The sequence below is a fragment of the Calidris pugnax genome, unplaced genomic scaffold (assembly GCF_001431845.1).
Source record: "Calidris pugnax isolate Ruff unplaced genomic scaffold, ASM143184v1 scaffold39, whole genome shotgun sequence".
Lineage (NCBI taxonomy): Eukaryota > Metazoa > Chordata > Aves > Charadriiformes > Scolopacidae > Calidris > Calidris pugnax.
This window is the reverse complement of record NW_015090828.1, coordinates 7409-26003: the sequence shown is the minus strand read 5'-3', so window position 1 is coordinate 26003 and position 18595 is coordinate 7409. Positions and strand designations below refer to the sequence as shown.

General features: G+C 42.1%; 1 protein-coding gene across 1 annotated transcript; it reads right to left on the bottom strand.

Moving 5' to 3' along the window:
• Positions 1 to 212: 212 nt before the first annotated feature.
• On the bottom strand, positions 213 to 12042 carry LOC106887004 (ribosome biogenesis protein BMS1 homolog). The gene is made up of 14 exons (XM_014940343.1): positions 11978 to 12042; positions 10923 to 11164; positions 10353 to 10543; positions 8854 to 8933; positions 7609 to 7797; positions 6961 to 7103; positions 6533 to 6654; positions 5675 to 5871; positions 4805 to 4941; positions 3417 to 4255; positions 2481 to 2582; positions 1181 to 1338; positions 499 to 632; positions 213 to 228 (listed from the first exon to the last, which is right to left on the bottom strand). The coding sequence occupies exons 2-14, from the start codon at positions 11096 to 11098 to the stop codon at positions 213 to 215; spliced, it is 2484 nt and encodes an 827-aa protein (XP_014795829.1). The 5' UTR covers positions 11099 to 11164; positions 11978 to 12042.
• Between the last annotated feature and the right edge of the window lie 6553 nt (positions 12043 to 18595).

Below are 18595 nucleotides of genomic sequence, written 5' to 3'. Positions count from 1 at the left end.
CTGGGCTGTGCTCCTCCTAGAACCTCAGTGATCCCCCTGGTAATATTCAGGGAAAAGGATGAAGGGAACAGACTAAGACAAGTGGAAACCGAGACTGAAAATATAACAAAAAGAAAAAGGAACAGACAGGGGGCTGAGGTGGAGAAAAGCAACTGGAAATGGCAAGGCAAATTAATTATTGGCTTAAGAAAGAAAGGGACACAAAGATGGGATTATAGGACAGGGAACCTGAAAGAACAGGAAATGCATGTAGAGATTAGAATGAAGCCAGAGAAAAACAGTTCAAAAGGGAAAACAGAACCCAGTGGAATTTATAAGCCCTATTTTCAGGGAGTAAGTTTTCAGAATGTGCTACTTGTGTACTGTTTGTACAGAGATTTACAGCAATGTTTAATTATATTAGTAGCTGTATAATACTTCATGTAATACTTTGAAAATTCAATTTGCAAGCATATCACTAATGCAAAACATTCTAAATATCTAACTACAAAGTCATACTTTTCCTTAAAATCCTCTGTACAGTAATCATTTTTATAAGTCTTACACATACCATCTTCCTCCAACAACTTTGCTGCATCTTTATCATCTTCCCACTTTCCAGTAACAAAGCAGTCTCGAATACTGCTCATAACCTGCAAAATAACAGAGTCATTGCCTTGTACAGTTACAGCTTGTCAGCAACAGAATCATTCTCCAGTATGTTCCCCCCTCCTCCACCAGAGATACCAACTCAGAGACAACCTGATACTCTCACCCACAGCTCCATGTCGAGACACCACTACCAAAGCTACACAATGCCTCAGCAAAAACAGGAAGGTGAAATCAACTCCACTCTTGCTCAAAGGTCTTTACACTAACAAGGTCTCTACCCTACATCATATTTTTATTCACAATTCCCCTGATTTTACTTTTTGCTAAATAAATAGTGAACTATTATCCACCAAGTAGTCAAGACAGCCAAGCATTAAATTAACTTCTAACTTTCCATTCCTATAAGAACAGACAACGGAATTTGTTAGCCAGTAAATACTTCTAATGACAGCAAGTAGCAGAAGATATAACACACTCTGGCAACAGCTCCCATAGGCCTGTTTCAATCACAGCTCAGAGGTACTTTATGAGACACAGTGAGGATATTACCAGTATAGGATATGCAGAAGCAGTTATCCAGTGGTATTACCTCTTCTAAATCCCAATCTTGCGGCTTTTCTACCAGAAATTTGGAGCAGTCAAGAGCATTAGCCTTCTGTTTGGATGCCTTGTCTGGACGGCTGACACGAAACAAACCTCCAAGTTCATCACCTGCATCCTCACTCTCATGGTCCTCATCCTCGACAGCTAAATGAAATGTACAAGCTGTGATTATTTTCCCCACAGTACATGGATCACATTTAGCAACAACCTCTCTTCTGCCTTACATTTCACAAAACCTACAGTAGTTTGAGGGGAAAAAAGAGATGCAAACTAAAAATAGTTTTAAATATAAACGACTGAGGAAAAAGGTACACCGATGCAGTGTAAGAATTAAATTAATATCCTAACAAGAACAAAATAAAGTGAGCAGCAACCAGGAGATAGTATATACTGTGATTATCACGAACTTCAGTTCTATAGATGTTCTATATGGAAACATGTAATTCATTTCACAAATTCCACTGGTTTGAATTACTTTGAACAACCTGAAATCTGGTTCTATTTGCATAACTGGAATCGTCTGAAAAAATATTGCCCAATAAGTAAACACAGGATGTTAATTCACTATCATAAATAGAAACGATACCAAAACGATCTCTAGGAACAGCATCAAGCTAGTAGGTAAATCAAGAATACCAGACTTGAGAATCTGTCAGCAAATCTTCCTGCTCCTGCACTGTGGAAATTTTACAAAAGCCGAATTCTCATTGTGTTCTACAGAGGTTCTGCATGATGAGCTTTCTACACTCAGACTGCTACTGGCAAAGTTGTGAATTAAACAGGATGAATTACATAAATGGTAATTTTGTCTTCCTTTCAAGGCAACAGCTTTTTTTTTTTTTTTCCCTTGTCAAACACCCTTATTACAGACACAATAGCATTAAGTAATATCTGAGAGAATATTCCACTCAGTCATTGTGAGACAAAAATTCCTGAAATCAGCCAACAAACGACATCCCTTTATGAAACACCCCAATTGCCACAATGGATTTGCATAATTACAAAAATGACCAAACTGTCTGGGAGGAAATAGCTGTATCAGAAAACATGAGTAACAATTGAATAGTCTGGAAAATGAGCTTAAAATGCTTTTTATTGGAAAAGTGCAAACTGTCTTTATTACAATTACTAGTGAAAATGAGTATCAGCAATTAGTAGAGTCAATCAAATGTCCTCAAGCCTCCCACCAAAAGACAGTGCTCAAAGATTTGGAGTTGTAAACTTGGTAACAGATAAAAGCTACCATATATGAAGTTATTAGTATAAGTTTCCAAACAGATTTGTACCTGTTCCATATACGAGTTTACGGAGATTGGGTGTTGAACGTTGTTGTCTTAGAAAGGCCTCAGCTGCCTTCTGTGTAAGGTCCTCTTTCCACTTAAGTGCACCTAAAAAGCAAAAAAAAAAATTGCATTCTGCCTCCAAAAAAGAACAAGAATTAGGAGGTACACAAATAATTTAAATAAGGACACGACAACAACAGGCTTAAGAAATGCAGACACAACCCACGGTTTCTTTTTTTCATACTCCATACATATACACAGAAACATCAGTTGTGGCTACAAATTCGATCACTGATTATTTTTTTTCTGATGAGTCCTAATTTTACGATAATTTTATTAGCAATAGTAACAGATTTTATGATTTACATACTGATACATGTCATCTTCACAGACTGGCAGAATGGTTGAGGTTGAAGGGACTTCTGGAGGTCATCTTGCCCAGCCCCACTGCCCAAGCAGTGTCATCTAGAGCAGGTTGCCCAGCACCATGTCCAAATGGCTTGTGAAAACCTCCAAGGATGGAGATTCCACAACTTCTCTGGGCAACCTGTTCCAGTGCTCAGTGAGTAATTAATACGTTTTAGCAATGTTCCCTTAATAATGTTTTATTCTTTCTAAATGTAATAGAGCATCATAATTTGTTTTACACACATAGCCCAAAAGATCAAAGTTTTAGGGAAATGTCTGCAGAATCAATGAAGTTTATAAAATGAATCACCTCCATTTCAGAGGAAGGAAACCTAAGACCTAAATACTACATTGCAAATCAAAGGCTTAATAGCAGATAATCTCAGGTTCCTAACTTGAAGTTTGCCACTTAACAACTACATATATATATGTGGACGGGCAACATTATATAGTATTTACTAATTATAATATTCTTTAACAATGAACCCAATTAAAAATAGACAGTAAAAGTTCTTAACATTTATAGTCTACCTGTCGTGTCAGCAGAAAGATCTATTTTTTCTTCGTACTCCTCTTCCTCTTTCAGTAGATTCTCCACATCATCGTCCTCAGTTTCTACAGCTTTCCGTTTAGTCTGGCTAATACTATCAGTTTTCTTTGCTTGAGTGTGTGGAAATCCCTTCTTCTTTGACTCTTCAACTTCTAATTCATCACGTGATCCTTCTTCATCATCACCCTCATCGAGGGAAGAGCTTTCAGCCTCAGATTCTGATGCCTCTTCTGCTGTGCAGTTTCCTGAATCTGTAGTAAGCACTGATTTTCTTTTCAGTCTGTGATCTGAGATTTGTGGTCTCCTTTCTGTACCTTTACTATTTATTTCACACTGCTTAGATTCAGCTACTTTTTTGCTTGCAACCTCAAATTCACTATCTGAGCTTTCATTTTCATAAGTCCTTTGCTCATCATCATCTTCCTCCTCCTCCCCATTATCATCATCTTCCTCCATCTCATTCTCTTCAGGGGCAGTTTCTCCTCCTTCTCCTTCAGAACTCATCTCTAGATCATCATCACTGTCTGCAAACGCTGGCAGCTCATTCACAGCTTCTTCTTTAGCCAGCTCTGTTTTCAGACGTTTGGCTCTCCCAACATGCATCTCTTCCTCTATTAGCTCTCTGTCACTTTCTTCCTCAGCATCGTCTTCATCATCGCCATCACTTCCATCCTCAGACATTGCTGCTGCTTCTTCTTCATCTTCCTCATCACTTACCGCATCATCATTTTCTTTCTCTTCTTCTTCTTCAAACACTGCCTTCCGACGAACTCTTCCAGTCTTCAAATCAATCTGTCTCTCTTCTTTTGGCATCACAAACCTGTTTTCCCCAAAAATCACATTTGGGGTAAGATAATAAAGTGCAAGGAGATGTTAATGAAACAATGAATATTAAAAACATTTTTAATTAAAAAAAAACAAACAAACAAACAAAAAAAAACCAAAGTGAGGTTATGGAGAACATTTAAAGGGCAATAGAGCTGATGTACAGAATTCCTTTTAATTCAAGAATACACCCTATGCTATAGCCTTAAATAATTCCGAGAAATTTCTTCATTTTCCATGAAATGAACATAGGTTATACAATGAATTTTACTGAATATTAATGCTTCCATTCTCAAAAACTCTGATGAAAACCAGAAATGTGTTACGTACGGCTACATCAGCAAGGAATTCCTGGAAGATAGGACTACACTGGTTGCAAAACTTTTCTAGTATCAATTATTCCTATCTCAAAAAACATGTGGCATATGAGAAGTCTCAGAAAAGGAAAAATTAGGCAATAAGCCATTCCAATAACTGTGCTGTATTAGAGCCTGAAATTAGACATTCATTCATACTCAAACGCTGCTCAGCATTTAAAACTTACTCTTGTCCTACATCTTCTGAACCCAAGGGTCTAGAGTCCATGAATAGAGAGACTTTGCTTGACGCCATCTTAACATCAATGGCTGAATGTGTGGAGATGAGGCTCTGAACTAGTTCGTGATTTGGTCTCACTTCCTCCTGGAAAGCCAAGATTTTTCACATTTCAATTAAAATGAATAAACAAATGTCTAATGAACAACTAAGAGAGTCATCAATCTGCCTAAAACAGTAGAAACCTGCATATGCAAGAAAAAATTCCAAAGCATTTTAAATAAATGTTTTCTCAGAATAGTAAGGTCTTCCTTCCCCTCTTCATGTTTCAAGAATGCATACAATATTAATACAAGAAAAATTAAACAGGGCCTCCTGCAGAGTATGCAACCACTATTGCAACCACTACAGTAAATATCAGCAAGCACACATTATCATAGACCCAAATATATTTAACATCTAGCACAATACAGAGGAAAACAGCTGAAATCAATCTGTAACTCAAGTCTTTTCCACCTCTCCCTTGGACCAGTCAAATCCTGTAAGTGTTCTCCCACAACCACCCTACCCTGCAAAATAAGACTGGTAATATCTTAGTACCGGGAGTTTTTGTAAATCTTAAGTCAATGTTTGGAAAGTTTATGAAACTATACTTAGGGAATTATTATTAACTGATCCTTCAAACGTTTTGCACAATGTTTTACAAAGAGATAAAAATATCCCTCCTCTGAAATCAATAGAGGAAAAAAAGAAATTACCCACAACAGATATATAACGATTGATAATTTTGAAGAAGCTTATTTTTTAGGCACTTATTTTTACTCTAAGGATAAAAACTACATTTTGCAAGGAATTCAAATCACTAACAGCATTGCCTTACCTCTTCTTTTTCATGAGCATGGCTTCCACCAAGGTCAATATAAACAGCATCTTTATCATATACAATGCCCCCCACTCCTGAAAGCGGGGCATAGACTAACTTCTCTTTCTCATTTAAAGAACGCTTCTTCTGCTGTTCAGGCAGAGCACAGGGGTCTGGTAGGAAACTCACATCACTCACAGTAAAATCTCCTACACCTGGGGTGAGAGAAAGGCAAGCAATAAGGTTTTCACAAGGTTTTGATTCTGAAATTTGAAGATATTAAAAAAAACCAAAACACCACAAAACACTGCAGCACTCAGTGACTTATCAAAGCAAGCTCTGTATCGAACATCCAGCTCTTCTGCCTTACCACTGAACTCAGAGAAGCACACGTTAAGTTCACCACAATTCTGCAAAGCTTTGGGTTTGTTTGCTGGTTTTTAAATAAGAAAACTAGCAACTTACTTTTCTGAGTAGGTCTGTAAATTTATTAAAATATTTCTGAATTTAAGCTTTTAAATCACTCACTTAAAATATTAAATTTATTCAATGAATATGAGAAATTTTACATAAGCCAGATTTAATTTCACTATTAGGGCTGGTGCATTTTGCACTTCAAGCACCTTTTTAAAGTGAAACACCTTTGAAAAACTGCCAATATTGCAACAAAACCGCACAATTAAAAGCAAAACTATTTACAAGGATTTATTTTTCCAAAAATAATTTCCAAAAGCATAAAATGCATTTAGAAAGGCTAAAAATCTATTCTACAATGTACAGTTTAAAGATACAAATCATTCCACAATAAAAATAACAGTGGCTGTGTTGTTATTCACAGATCAGCATACAAACAGTTTTAAGTATCTAATAGATTACCTGGCATATGAATTTGACTTTTGTTTTTCAGGTGTGCTCCTCTCAAGTATCCATAAAGTGATATCTTCCTGTCACATTTGGGATTGAGTCTAATGTCTTCTGGGTTTGTCAACTCTTCCATTCTACGCAAAAAAAAAAAAAAGTTAGAACATCCAGCATTCCTATTAGTATCTTTTGAAAAAGGGTACTGTGTGTGTTATGTGTGTGTGTGTGTGTTTCACGAGTATTTACAATGTACCATGAAACTGAACGGCTACAGTTACTGGCACAAACCTGAAGAGTAAGCTTTCATTTCCCCAGAGCCACTTAGATAACACTAAATACCCATTCACACATGGAGCTGACTGGCTCTAATATTATATATTTCTTTTTACACAGCAAGGTGCTGCTGTCTGTGCTGAGATTGAAGAACAGAGAAGAGCACACACCTGTCTGCAAGAACATACGGGTGAGACGTTTGCCAAGTAAGAGGTCGGAATTTCATAACTGAGATAAACCGCCCCAAATTGTGAATTTCCTGCTTTTGATATTCTCCGTGAACCATCCCAGACAGGTAAAACAGCTTAGCACCCTAAACACATTAAAAAGACATAAAAACGTTAAACATCAATTTCACACCTACAAAACTAAAAAAGGCAACATGGTTCTAAATTGAAAATCATAAATGGAAGTTGCAGGTTACAACTGGCTCCAAAAGATCAAACTAACTACTATACTTCATAATGAAAATTGCCCCCTAAGTCTTAGGGGAAAACAATTCCCACCCAGAAAAGCTGGTAAAAGGTTATTTTGTCTCTCAGACCTACAGGCAGATCCTCCCTGCACAGCACCTGTGTAACAGACCTTTTTACTGGTATCACATGTGCAGTGGGTAGTCACACTGGGACACAGAATAATTACACAAGTATTTTAGCAAATAGAAGGAAGATTAGACAACCTGATGCAACACCAGCACTGTCCATTTATAGAATTATTTAAAAGATGTAAGAACATAATAAACATTTAAGTATTGCCCCACTGTTAATTTAGCTTCCACAGTGCAAAATATATGGAAAAATGACTGTTGAGTGTCATACCGGATACACTTCAGTCCAGAATCTGTGCTTTAACTTCTTTTTAGTCTTCTTTAATTGTTTGTTGTTCTTGAACGTATCCAGATGGGTGAGAACTCCCATAATTTTGGGAAAGCCGTGTACCTGACAAATGTTCAGGAATTCGAATGTTTCCATCTCAAATCCAAAGCTGGCATCAATAAGCATAAGAACCTGAAAACACAACATCAGCATTTCACTATAACAATACCATGGTGCCCACGTGAGATACTTTCAAAGACTATACCTTTAAAGTCATAAACTTATTTGAAACCAAAATCTTGAAAAAACACACTGACAAGGAAAGCAGCACCCAACACTCACATGAAAATGGAAGCAAAGTCATATTAAGGCCTCAGCAATTAAGAACTTAAAACACATGGGAACTGATGACAAGAGATCTGCAAGTAACTATGTGATCTCAGCCTCCTCACAATAAAAACAAAAGAGATTCTCAGCATCACTACATGCAGAATCTCAAACATCCATCACATCTACTAACAAAAAAATTCTGTATTTTTTAACACATCTCCCTTCCTCAAGTAGAAAACACGCAGGCAGAACAATATCTGGACTAGTGCCTGCATGTATTTAGAGAATTAATATTTAGACAAGGATCCCAAATGCTAATTGGCTATGAATAATTACTCAAATCCACACGTAAAGTAAAATTCTAAACAGACAAACGGATCGTGCATTGGGTCCTCAAGATCAGTTGACATAATCCACCGAACCAAAACTTACAAGTAAATTACAATGGTGACCACACTCCACTGAAATCAGCTGTATCCCTACACAGTGATCTTCACAGACGCAAACATCACAGTGCAGCAAATAAAACCAACCAGTAAACTAATACATATTTCTACTTTATACATTAGTTGAAAACTTCTTGCCTAAAAAAACATTTTCAGATTTTACATGGTCTGACCAAATCCCTTAATGAAAGGTCACTTTGTCACCTTGGCTGCATCTAAGCTCTTACATTGAAAGTTTACCAGCTGCATTAGCAATTAAGTTCCCCACCACCACACACTTTATTCCCCCAGCGTAAGGAAAGTCCTAGGGGAATATTAGGTTTATTGTAGAGCTTCGTCCTGTTCTCTCTGAAATCAAAGAGAGTTTTGCCTTTGATAACCACGGGTAGAAAAATCAGACACTGGTGCCTGATTTAGTAGTAGTATTTTCAATATAAATTATAGTAGAAATCATGTGCCATCGTTAACTTACCAAATCGGCGACTTTAGCCAGGTCTATCATTGTGTTAATGTCACACCCACATTCAATAATAGTTAGCCTGCGTTTTTTACCTGAAAACAGAAATAAAAATCAAAAATTGAAACAGAGGGAGCAAATTAGTCCACTGTTTTCTTTCCAGGTCACATTCCTTAAGTTCCTAAGGAGTATCTGGGACTCAAATTCTTGTCTAGCATATAGATCATCCAACATGCACCACTGTAGAAGTGCCTGTTGTCAAATTTTTACAATTTTGCTACATTATAACTTTTTGGTTTAAAATTATGAGGTTGAGTACATGTTTTCAAAGGAGTTGTTTGGTCTTTTCCAAAAAAAAAAATATGCTAATAGCACAAAAAATGTTTGTTTTACTTTGGGGAAAAAAATAAAATCTCTGCTTCTTTTATCTTTATTGCCCCAGAGTTAATACTGTGGATTTTATTTTACCACATATTTTTTGTTCTTTTGATATTCTTGGGAAAAATACACTGGTTTCGCCTTTAAAAAATAGAGATTTACATATTTAAAAATTCCTTAACATGCATCCAAATGAGAAAAATGTACCTCCTGTTAACTTGGCTTGACTAACTGGAGTTTGCTAACTGGACTTTAGACAACAGCAATAACATCTTTAAACAACTATAGACAATGGGTATCATGTTTTTTATCTTCAGGTTATCAATTGCAAAATTCAGCCCTTGAGTCCCAGTAGACCAATGAGGAAATCCAATTTAACACATCAATCTTCCTTTCCATTTTTATTTTCCCTTATTTGTCAATTATTCCTTGCAAAATCGAGACTTAGGATTTACAGTCTCCAAAGAGTCTACCTGCACCAAACATCTGTGTTTGGTTTGTTATCTGTGCCCAAGCAAGTTCTCCCTTATAAATTGGTTCCTTGAGCTGCTCTGGGCTGTGCTCCTCCTAGAACCTCAGTGATCCCCCTGGTAATATTCAGGGAAAAGGATGAAGGGAACAGACTAAGACAAGTGGAAACCGAGACTGAAAATATAACAAAAAGAAAAAGGAACAGACAGGGGGCTGAGGTGGAGAAAAGCAACTGGAAATGGCAAGGCAAATTAATTATTGGCTTAAGAAAGAAAGGGACACAAAGATGGGATTATAGGACAGGGAACCTGAAAGAACAGGAAATGCATGTAGAGATTAGAATGAAGCCAGAGAAAAACAGTTCAAAAGGGAAAACAGAACCCAGTGGAAAAGTTTGGGGGGATGGAATAAACTGCAAAAAAAACCCATAGAAGTGAAAAACACCAGAATTAGGATCTGAGCAGGGTGGTAATCAAGTTTAGAGGGACAAGTCCCCCAAAAGCCTCAATCCCACTAGTCCTTTACTGTTAATAACTATGCTTGATAACACATTCAAATGATTTCTTCAACATGACAAAAACTGTACGAACACATTCTAACTCTAAAAGCAGGACAAATAAGGAATGCAAAATTAGCACGTCCATTTCTCATATCTTTGTTCTCACCTGAAACGATGGTAACAGGACCCCGGATTTCAACCAGCTTTTGCCTTGTGAAGTTCTTAATAAGACATTTTATTACGGTGCTCTTCCCAACCTTGGGAGGGCCAACCACAACCACCACCACAGGAGGTGGCTCCAAAGGAGTACGGTCAACCACAGGGATGTGATGTTTTTTAGTCTTCAAATCCTGAGTTCTGAGAAGAAATTTGCAATGAATAAACAGAAGAACTTAAAGACAGTAATGTTTAGTCTTCAGTATTTGCAAAAGCTTGGACACAAAGGTTCACCAAGAGCCCAGACAGGAATATGTATGTGGAACTCCCACGAAGCCTACGGAGCTATACACATTTTTTTCGCATTGAGACTAACGCAGCTGAACCACGTAACACAGATGCAGAAAGCATCACACTTCTGACACAGGCATCAACTACAACACCACCTGGTGAATGGGGAAAGCAATGCGAGCACACCAGTGAAAATTACACTTCGTATATTTCTACACAAAGGAACCCCAGCCAACACCTACCCTTCCAGCCGACCCCACATGCTCTGCAACCAACTCCCATTTCTTACCTATGGAAAGTCCTGGCCATCCGCACAGCGGACTGGACCGTAAAGGCTTTGGGGTTTCTCTTCCGTGCATTCTCCTCATCTCCTATTCCTAACTCATTGAGGTAACGTTTCCTTTTCTTCTCCGCCTTCGGCCCGCTGTGCTTTGCTCGATGCTTCTTCTTCTCCTTTTCCTCCATCTTACTTTTTCAACAACTGCTTACAGCCAGTATAGAGCAGATTGCCTCTGTGTGACACTGTGACAGCTGACATGGGATGGAAACACAGTTAGCACACGCAACACACACAGAGCACACCTGAATGACAGAATCCTCGTGGTTGGAAGGGACCTTTGAGATCATCAAGTCCAACCACAAAAAAAACCAAAAACAAAAAAACCCACCAAAACAAACTAAAAAAAAAACCACACACAAACAAATTACAAACAGACACAAACCAACAGTCTTGGGCACTACAGCATACCCTGAAGTGCCATGTCTACACATCTCTTAAATACCTCCAGGGATGGCAACTCCACCACCTCACTGGGTAGGCTGCTCCAGTGCCTGACCGCTCTCTCAGTAAAGCAATTCTTCCCAATATCTGATCTAAACCTCCCCTGCCGCAACTTCAGGCCATTTCCTCTGGTCCTGTCATTATTCCCTTGGGAGAAGAGATTAATACAGTGCACTGGGCGAATATGACTTGACCATCTCTGGAAGAACAGCCAATTTACATCCTGCCTAGATGCACATGGAAAGCACCGAGGCCCTCCCCGGGGTAAGGCAGCCCTCCTGGCAGCCCCAGGCCGGGGTAAGGCAGCCCCAGGCCGGGGTAAAGCAGCTCTCCTGGCAGCCCCAAGACCCTGCGCTCCGGCCACCCCTGCCCCGGAGCCGGGCCCAGGCCGGGTCTCCACGCAGGCCGGCAGCCTGCACCCGGAGGGGCTGGGGAGGGGACCGCTGCTTTACTCCGGGCAGAGCCGACTTCCAAGGCCAGGAGGAGAAGGAGCTGACGGGCGGGCCAGCCCCACACCCCCTGAGGAGAACGAAGAGAGTTCCCCCACCGCCGCCGCCACCTACCTGGCTCCTGCCCTGTCCCGCCGCCGGGCCCGCGTGGAGCCGCACCGACCCGCCCGCGATGGCGGCCCCCACGGAAACAAAGCGGCTGTGGCCGGAGTTCCGGGGGAAGCGGCGGAGCCCTATTGCCGGCACACACGGCCGCGGCCCGACGGGGCGGGGAGGCGTCCACCCCCTCCGCGGGGTTCGGGGTGCCGGGGCACTGGGGAGCCGGGAGCCCCAGCTGTGAGTGAATGGCTTTGCCGGCGGAGCGGTGAGGGCCCGCGGCAGCCCCCGGCGGTACCGGCCCCACAGCCCCACAGAGACAGAGGAGGGGGGCAGCCCCAGGAGCCAGCGTGGAAAAGAAAACCTTGCCAGGGCCCACGGCAGGGCAAAGATGTCAGGGAGAGAGTCTTGTGAAGGGCTTTCCAGTGCCACCAACTTGAAATGTACTTCGGTGGGGGCTTTTTTCAGATACCAAGCCCACCCCCCTTAAGGAGGTGCCGGGCAGGCCGGGGTCGGGGTGCCGCAGGTGAGAAGTGAGCTGTTGTCATCTCCGGCCCTTGAGGCCAGGCCTCCTGAAGTTATTACAGGTACAAGCCCTGCTTAATGAAGTGAAAAGCCCTCTTCTCCGGGGTGATTTGCCTCAACGCCAAGAAACGGCGAGGAGCAGAGCTGCTAAAGGGGTGTCCGGGTGGTGAACTGCTGTCCCTGCCGTGCTGGTGTCACCCCGGTCCTGCTGCTGGAGGAGGAGGCTGAGGAGAAAGGTCGTCCCACAAAAGCAGGACCTGAAAAGGCCAAGCAGTGGAGTAGGCCCGGGCTGACTGTAAACCCCACGGCTAAATTCTCTCTGTGCCTGGGAACAACTCTCACTTCTCATCAAGCTGGGTTTATGAGGGAGAGGGTGTATGGAAACAAAGAACTAAGCCTTAACGCAGAGTTTTAAAAAAAGTTTACTGGCTTAAAATCATAAATACAATCATCACCTTGTACTTGGGTCTAAGATACAACTTTTTTGTGTTCAAAGTGCCTCACAGCTACTGTCTGAAGCTACGGTTCTTCTGTAATACAGCAGCGTGTTCCAGTGCTGGAGATCAAGGCAGAAAAGTTAAACAGCTTCTTCACAGCCACAGCTAAACATTCCTGACACAAGTCAGGACTAATCTTCTTGGACTTCTTGCGTACACATCTCAATAGACAGCTTCTTCACAGAGATATTAACTTTATTAATAAAATAATGGTCTGTGTTTAAAGTTTTACTTTTATTACATTTTTTGTTCTATAAACAATAAGTTAATAATGTGTTAAAATCTAGGCATACTTAAAATATTCCAGAGCCACAATTTAAACATAAGAAAGGATTTGCACATATACTTTTCAGCATCCTAGGGCCAGTATTGCTTTAAGACACAACCATAGCAGCTCTCCAGAGAGACACATGAAAAACATTTCCAAGATTACAGTGGTCTTCCAGACAGCCATGGCTCCCGAGAAGTCTAAAAATAGGCTCAATGTGCAAATGCAAAGATGGAACACAATTACTTTTTTTTTTTCCCCCGTGAGTGCAGTTCTACAAGTTCATTATCACCCTGGTAGAAAAACCTTCATTTCACAAATAGAAAATTACAATTTGAAAAAAAATATATACAAAAGGAAATCACAAAAATATTGCCTTTTAAAAGGCTACACATATGGTCATTTTTAAATAAAAACACTATACATTAAGTGTCTAGGAAAAAATCAGCAGTGTTCTTTATCAGGAGCACACCTGAAACGCAAACACACCCAGTGACCTGTCCCCTGCCACCACCAAGGCTGCTTTCCCCATGCTTGTTCCCCTCTCATATTAATGCTTTCTCCACTAAAAGCTATAAATAAGTCTGTTTTCTACATTTTTTTTTTTTTAAAGTGAATTCCGACCAGCATAGAAACAAAAGTCAGTGCTGTAAGGCCACAAAACCGATGTCCCCAGCTTCCTGGCAGAATTAATCCAGCACAGACTGAACACAGGAAGAGTAAATCATCAATACCCATGTACCTGTGAAGAAGAGGAGTCTGTATGTGCAAGTTAACGGGAGGCTGCCCATAACCAAAAGCGTGCAGGGACACTGCAAGCAGCCTGGTGACAGCTCCCGTCGGACGGGGCGAGGGGCAGCACACCTTCAGCAGGCTCTCCTATAGCCCTCGCTAACCTCACTGATCTTCCTTCCCCCTCCAGACAGCCCACAGAACTCAGGGCAAGCACTCCACACTTACACCTGCAAAACTTCTAGCCAATTTGGACAACGCTGCCAATCGAATTAAAAAAAACAAACAAACCCACATTCATTTTTCATCGGGCAAGCAGACTCGCTGTCAGTTTCATGTGTGACAGGTGGAACTCTGGCCACCAAAAGCAAAAAGGTAACTTTTTGGCCCACCTTGTTCCCCATTTTGCTCATTCTCAAAGAGCGAATCTAACCCAGTTCCCAAGAATTCATTTCTCACACCCAGCCAATGAGGGTCATAGTTATTTACTGTCTCCAGCAGCTGCTGCCCGTACGATGGGGCTGGAGTGGACAGTGTCCCCTGATACCCCCCTTCATGTTTTGGAAGTACCAAAGGAGGACTAGCCTGACTAGCTGCAACCAGAGGTGGACTGTGCCTCATCTGCTCGAGCTCAAGCTTAGATTCTCCTTCACCATAACTGAAAGTGGAGCCCTTCCCAAAGGGAGAAGGGTTTGACTTGATATACAAACAGTTCTCATCGCCCAGGCCCTGGTTACCACTTAAGTAGTTTAAGACAGGCCTCCTGCACATGTTCTCTTTAGCTGCCAGGTACTGGTGATCTTCTATACAAGACTGGAAAACATCTGCGTCAGAGTAGTAGCTTTCGGGGAAAGATTTCTTCAGACAGGGATACTCCTGCTGCACCGGCAGCGAGAGCTGGGGGGCACATCCCACACCCCCCACCCCCAGCGGCACCCCCTTCCCCAGGCAGTCCAGACCCAAGTGAGCCGGGCTCTGACCCCAGCTCTGACCCGGGGCTCCAAAGGTGTTATCCAAGCTCCTGAAATGAGTTTCCAGCCTGGCGTAGGGCTGAGCGGTGTAACCCTGCTGTCCTCCTGGCAGGCCGGGCTGCGGCTGGAGGAGGCTCCGCTCCGGCCCGAGACCGTGCCCCGTCGTGCGGGACCCGGGGAGGCAGCGGGCCGGTTTCTGCTTGCCACAGGCCGGCTTGCGGTAGGCGGCGGCGGCTTCGCTCTTCTTGTGGTTGAGCTGCCGGGCTCTCCTGTTCTGGAACCACACCTGGGGGAAGGCCAGCAGAGACTGACATAATGAGGTCTCGCCCCACCAAAGGAGCCAAAGCGTCTCCCGGCGAAGCCCCCGCTGCCGCCACAAACCCATCCACCTTTCTTTAATTCAAATGGGGGGTGAATAATTTAATGAAGTTATCTTTCGCCTTCGGTGCGGGCTCCTTCTCTCTGGACAGCAGGCCTGGGGCTGCCTCAGATTGGAGAAGGCTTCCACACCACCCTTCTCCCAAAAGGAAGCCATCCCAGCTCTTAGTTCACCCTGGTGACAAGTCCTTGCCATCCCCATGTAGCTGCCCTGCTCCTGTTCCCCTCCGTGGGATGTTTCTCATCAGCTTAACTGCCATAAATAAAACGCTGGTGGCTTTACTAGACATTGCGTCAAAACCCAGAGATGACAGTAAAGGACGAAGCCTCTCCCAGCGGACTGCAGACACTGGGGCAGAAGGAGCAGTCTCCCTGCGAGTGCGTGCTGGAGAGCCCAGAACAAGCTCTTCTTTTCCTAGGGCTGCTTTTTATTCCTCCAGACAGCTCTACTCATCCAAGTCATGCACAGAACAAGCAAGGTCTGTGCTTTCAGCCCAAGGTGAAATCATGACCAATGTATTAATCCAAAAGAGAGGCCAGAAGTATTATTTAAGAGAGCCAAGAGTGACATAAGGACCTACAGGGAGAAACGGTCACAGTGCCGAAAAGGATTAGATGTTAGAACAGGATTAGAACAGCAACAAATCAATTAGTCAATGTAATAATTTGTCAAATGAGGCCATTAATGGCTATCACTGAGGGTGCTCAAGAACAACAGCAACATTACTTCATGTGTTTTTCACCTCAACACGTCCCCATTCATTTTTCAGATTTGGCACCCGCTCCAGCCTGCTCTGAAGCTGAAGGGTACGGGGACAGAGTCTGCCAGATGTCACCTACTGTTTGCATTCTGCAGGGACCAGTGCGTCCACCGTCCACGCAGCCACTTGGGCTGAGCTGGGCAAGGGTTTTAACTTTACACACACCAGTGGTTTACAAGAAAAAATGAATGTCCTTCCAGAGGTGATTGTCAGCCCCTGTGAGTCCAGTACTCCACAGGCTGGACTCCTTCCCCAGCTCTGTCCATAAAGTAAGGTGAATGCCCTCAGAAACCACTTAATGTTTTCAAGCAAAAGCACATATAAAGGCAGTGAGAATTTCAGAGGGATGACAGCAGCATGTAGTCCAAAACATCTGGGAACAGCTTGAAGCTGTTTTGTTTCCTCAGTACTTCTCCCCTAGCATTCCTCCTCTGCCTCCTATAGCATTCCCATAAACCTGGACTGCCATAGCACAGATACATCCCACAAGATTTCTTTTCCTCCCCAGAGCTTCAGGATAGTTCGTAGTTTTTCCTGTCCATGTAAACAATACAATTGGCATTTAAGCAAGAATTTTCATGTGGGAGAAGGGAAAAAAGCAGCCAAGTGTTCCACCAGTTGTAGTCAAGTAGGCACAGTTCGGTTTAGTTCACTTTCAATATCCAGATTCCTGTGTAGGGAGGGGTGGATTGTGGCTCAAACACAATAAGCAGACATATAAAGCTTAGTGGCATAGTTTTATTGACAGTTTTACCTACAGAAAATCCAGCTTCAGCTATTTCTTCTTGTTTTAAGCATGCAGGGTGCAATTCTACCTGCCTTTAAGCCCCCACAGGGCTTCTCACACAGTCCTGCATAAGCCACCTCCAGAGCTCACTCAACTAGCAAATGAGCCAACTCACAGAGCTAGTCCTTCCAAAAAACTGATCACTTTGTTTTTTTGGCCAGGTTATATTTTGGCGATCTTAGTTCAAGCACCAGCATGGGATAGGGATGCACAGGAGCAGGGGGTAAAAGACAGCTGAGGAACCCTGATTTAAACTGATTTACTTTAAAGAAAGTATGGAATTGCATATGACCTTTTCATCTCTGCAATTCCAACCAGCATGGGATAGGGATGCACAGGAGCAGGGGGTAAAAGACAGCTGAGGAGCCCTGATTTAAACTGATTTACTTTATAAAAAGTATGGAATTGCTTATGACCTTTTCATCTCTGCAATTCCATTACAACTGTCTGTGGGGCACATAATAAACTGGATCAAAAATACCAAGGATGTTTGTAGAGTACAAAGAGAGCTTTCTCATTCAGTCCAGCCACAGGAAAGGCTAGAACAAATGCTGTCTTTTTTTTTTTTTTTTTTGGATTTCCAATTTTCATGGCAGAAAACACCATCTCATAGGAATAACTACAACACAAGGCTGATCCTGAGGCAGCCTGCAATATTGGTCTCAAAAGGTCAGGGAAGCCACCCCCTCCAATGCACACATATACACCTTATAGCCACAGCCAGTGCAGGAGACATAAGGAGGAGTCAGCAGAGGCTTGCACCGACTTGCGCTGCTTGCTAATAGTGCCTGTCCATCACCAGTGGCTAAGGTCAAATAGACCAGGCTTTTGTTAACATCCTCTGGCTATGGAGAGAGCAGTTCACACTTCCCGGAGTTATTGTTTCAGGCACTCTGCCAGGCAGCCTCTTTACACCCTTCATTTTCAGAGATATTCTTTGCAATGCTAATTGATAGAGACTTAGATTGTTCTGAGTTTTGTTTTTAAGTGAGATTCCAGGAAAGAAGATGGCAATCTTTGCCTCCCCCTCCTCTTCCCCCATTTCTGGGACATACGGACTTGGCCTAACATGAGAGCTAATTTCTGCTAAAAATACAGTTTGACCATACACTAATCCAGGCAACAGCACTGACCAGCCTTTGCTGTCCATGTTCCCTTGGCAACTGTTTGTGAGCTCCCCCATCACTTCTCTAAACTATATTGGTAAAATAGTATTCCAGACCCGTATTTTTTATTATTTTCACAAATAGGGGAATGGGAAGAGTGTGTGTCCATGTTCCCTTGGCAACTGTTTGTGAGCTCCCCCATCTCTTAACTGTATTGGTAAAATAGTATTCCAGAGCCATATTTTTTATTCTTTTCACTAATAGGGGAATGGGAAGAGTGCAAAACTATATTGGTAAAATAGTATTCCAGACCCGTATTTTTTATTATTTTCACAAATAGGGGAATGGGAAGAGTGTGGGGAAAGAAGTAGGAATATGTAAAGCAGCATGCTTAACAAAGCCAGCATCTTTTCGGTTCATATATTGTCTTCAGGCTCCCACCAAAATCCATAGAATTTCACTATAGATTTCAGTAGAGTCCAAATGTGGAAATCCACTGTGTCCTCTGACAGTGTTCCTTTATGCCAGAGCCATGGTGTAAGTGCATCTACAGAGGAATCCAAGTCACATGTGAAATATGCTGAAATTATAATAAAAATCAAATATATGTG